Below are 3076 nucleotides of genomic sequence, written 5' to 3'. Positions count from 1 at the left end.
CCTGTCACACCAAATGCTATCACACCTCTCGAGACAACCACCTGCCAAGTTTCGTTGTTCAGATTACATACTATTTGATGCACCCTTCATAGCTCTCCGTACCTCAGAACTGTATCTTCCCTGGGATTTTTAATTTTACTAATTTGAGACAATTAGTACCAAACAGGATCTTCAGCCACAAACAAGAACATTAATTCTCCTATGCAATGATGGACTGCTTTAAGGATAAGCCTTTTGTAACGCAACTAAGAACAGCAGTCAAAGATCTTTGTTTACTACAAATATTTCATTTTCTGTGCTGTAGCAAGGTGTACATTTACTTTACTACGTTTACTGTACATTTACATCCATCATTTACATCTCCACTTGTCTACCACACTGAGGGCAGTCCCCTAGCAGAAGGATGTTTCTAATCCCTCACAATTCTCTGCGTACAGTGGATATTCCAGAAGGCTTCAGAAGGCACAGGAGTCTTTTCATTAACCGGGTATGTTCAGTCCCCTGGGTTGATCCTGACATCACAAGAGACATCAGAAGTATGAAGGAATAGGAGAATTATTCTTACTCACAATTACTTTTTTAACCAGAAACAGAAATGTCCTGCCTAGCTGACTTTTCGTAGAGAGTCACCTATAGTTTGAGAGTTTAAATGCCCAGGATATGTGACCATGTTTTTGTTTTTCATGCACATTGCAAAGCTTTAGATTTTATTTAACAGAACTTCATTTTTAAGAAAAATAGTAAATGGCACATCATGTAATTGCTATTTATTTTCATAAACATGAGGTATTTCAAAGTGCTATAAGACGCAGCACTAAATGTACATCGTTGGAAGAAATTAAACACAGAACTTTGCAGTTACCCAGTTCTATGCACCAAACATTAACAAATACATTAACTGGAAGAAACAGGCTAGGAAAAGGCATATATAGTAAATTTCTTTACAAAAGTTTCTTAGTTCAAAAAAGTGATAAAGTAATATCTACTCAAAACTTTCACAACTCATTTTCATACGAAAATATAAGTATCAAATTTAGTTATGTATCAGCATCATACTAAAGTATACAGGCAATGTAAGAATTAGTACAGTACATAACAGAGATTAACAATATATTTGTATACAAAAACATGCTCCTCAAACATTGAGGTATTACAGTACTTAGGTATGAACTTCCAGTCTAATACTGGTAGCAAAAGCCACCTCTCATAACCCAAGACATGTACAAAAGGCAAGTGTGTAGATGGTATTTACAGAAAATTCCCACAGGGGTACAAATGCCAACCCCTAAAGTAACATCTGTTAGAACATAAGCACCATAAAACTCAGGAATGAACGTTTTAAAACTCTACTAGATGTCATCAGCAGCTCCAAATGCTCACAACAATTTGAAAAAAAAAAAAAAAATCCCCACCATCTACAGTTCTTAAGAAGAAAAACAAAGGCAGTCCATTGTTGTTTGGTAGTCTTGCAATAAAATCCTTGCAAGAACATCCATTTGCTCCGTACCCGGATAATATAGTTTGTCGATTACTTCAGGGACTGGATTGAAAGTAAAACCAACATTCTTAACGTCAAAAAACACAATTTTTTTTTTTAAAGAATCAAAAATGTGCAAAGTGGCAATGACTGTCCTGGTCAGCCAAAACAAAACAAAACAAAACAAAAGTTTAGCAAGTCCGCTTGTATTCTATTTTCTTTAGCAATTGCTGTTGCCTGGCTTGCAATTTTTCCTTTTCTAGCAATAACTTCTGCTCCTCTGCCTGAAGGGAATGAACATATTCAGTGGCTTTTTTCAAGATGACAACTTTTGCAGCTTTCTCATTTTTAACCAGTTCTGGAACATGGTCCCTTAATGTGAGGAAACTTGACCGTAGATCATTACGCCGCTGACGCTCCAAGATATTATGATTGCGTCGACGTTCACTATCCTCTGAATCAGAGTTTCGAGGACTTGAACTCTTAGACTTTGGTTGGATAGTGGGTTTTACTGGACGGGGCACCTCGGTTTTTAACTTCTTCTGCGGTGGAGCATCTTCACTCTCCATGTATGGAGAAGGAGCGGCGTAATTATGCTGCTGGTGAATTGGTGCACAACGCTTTAAAATCAGTTCATTCTGCTGTGTCCTGACTGATGCAAAAGTGGTATTTTTAGGACGCACTGTAATAGTAAGGGTGGTAACAGCCTTGTTGGAGGAGGAGCGTCTTTTCTCCACTGTCACAACATCTATTTCTTCTTCTTCATCCTCTTCCTCCTCATCTTCATCGTCTTTTGGTAACAGAAAATGGAAAATAAAATAGACATTATTCTCACAGAAAATACCCTGAACAAGTATCAACCCAGATGTATTTATTGACAAAGTATGTACAGTAAGAGCAGCAATGAAATAACTGATGGCAAAACCAGGGTGTGCCCACCATCTGTAGTCAGATATAGATCTGTAGAACTACGTAATATACCTGAAATGACTGAAGAACAGTGATTTCTTTAAGTTTAATGAGTTGTTTTTTTAAAACGCTTCTAAATTTTCTATCAAAGCGGGGCCACCACCCACATAATCGCAGCGGCAGAAAAGAGTTTTTAGATGGAATGTATTTATTTTGAATGGAATCGTAGAGCTGGGGTACAAAAGGCACGCACAGTGCCACAACACGGCCCTTGCTCGGTAGAAAAGCAGCGGAAAATGAAACAATCGCCGGGTTTGTTCTGCGGCAGAAGGTGAAGCTGCTCCTGCCGGGGACCCTTTAAGCCGGCGCTTGGTGCACTGCCAAGAAGACAGCTGTTGGAAGTGCTTCCTCACCCAAAGCTGTCAAACCAGACATTAAAGGGACAGCAGACTTTGAAACCCGGGACGGATCACCAAGTTTATGGCGACGGTCATATGGCCCAGCTCATCCGCACACGCGAAACCACGTTTCGGCCCAAGGGGACTTCTCTGCAGGCAGGGATAGGAGACGTTTCTGGGCATTTTAGGTTCTGCCAGTGAAGTGCTGCTCTGAGGGGCCATTAGTTTGCTCCAGCCTTCCCAAATCACGCCGAAGGGCACACACGGTCATCCCCCACGAACCCGGTCCCCA

The 3076-nt window shown here is 40.1% G+C and overlaps 1 protein-coding gene across 1 annotated transcript; it reads right to left on the bottom strand.

Annotated features, from left to right (window-relative positions):
* Positions 1 to 748: 748 nt before the first annotated feature.
* MYCN (v-myc avian myelocytomatosis viral oncogene neuroblastoma derived homolog) lies at positions 749 to 2267 on the bottom strand (the record flags this gene model as incomplete). The annotated part of the gene is made up of 1 exon (XM_010282629.1): positions 749 to 2267. A coding segment is annotated over one exon (599 nt), but the record flags the coding sequence as incomplete, so codon positions are not given.
* Positions 2268 to 3076: the final 809 nt, after the last annotated feature.

Source organism: Phaethon lepturus, unplaced genomic scaffold (genome assembly GCF_000687285.1).
Source record: "Phaethon lepturus isolate BGI_N335 unplaced genomic scaffold, ASM68728v1 Scaffold49632, whole genome shotgun sequence".
In the NCBI taxonomy this organism is placed as follows: domain Eukaryota; kingdom Metazoa; phylum Chordata; class Aves; order Phaethontiformes; family Phaethontidae; genus Phaethon; species Phaethon lepturus.
The sequence above is the reverse complement of the archived record's forward strand: the minus strand, read 5'-3'. Positions and strand labels throughout refer to the sequence as shown.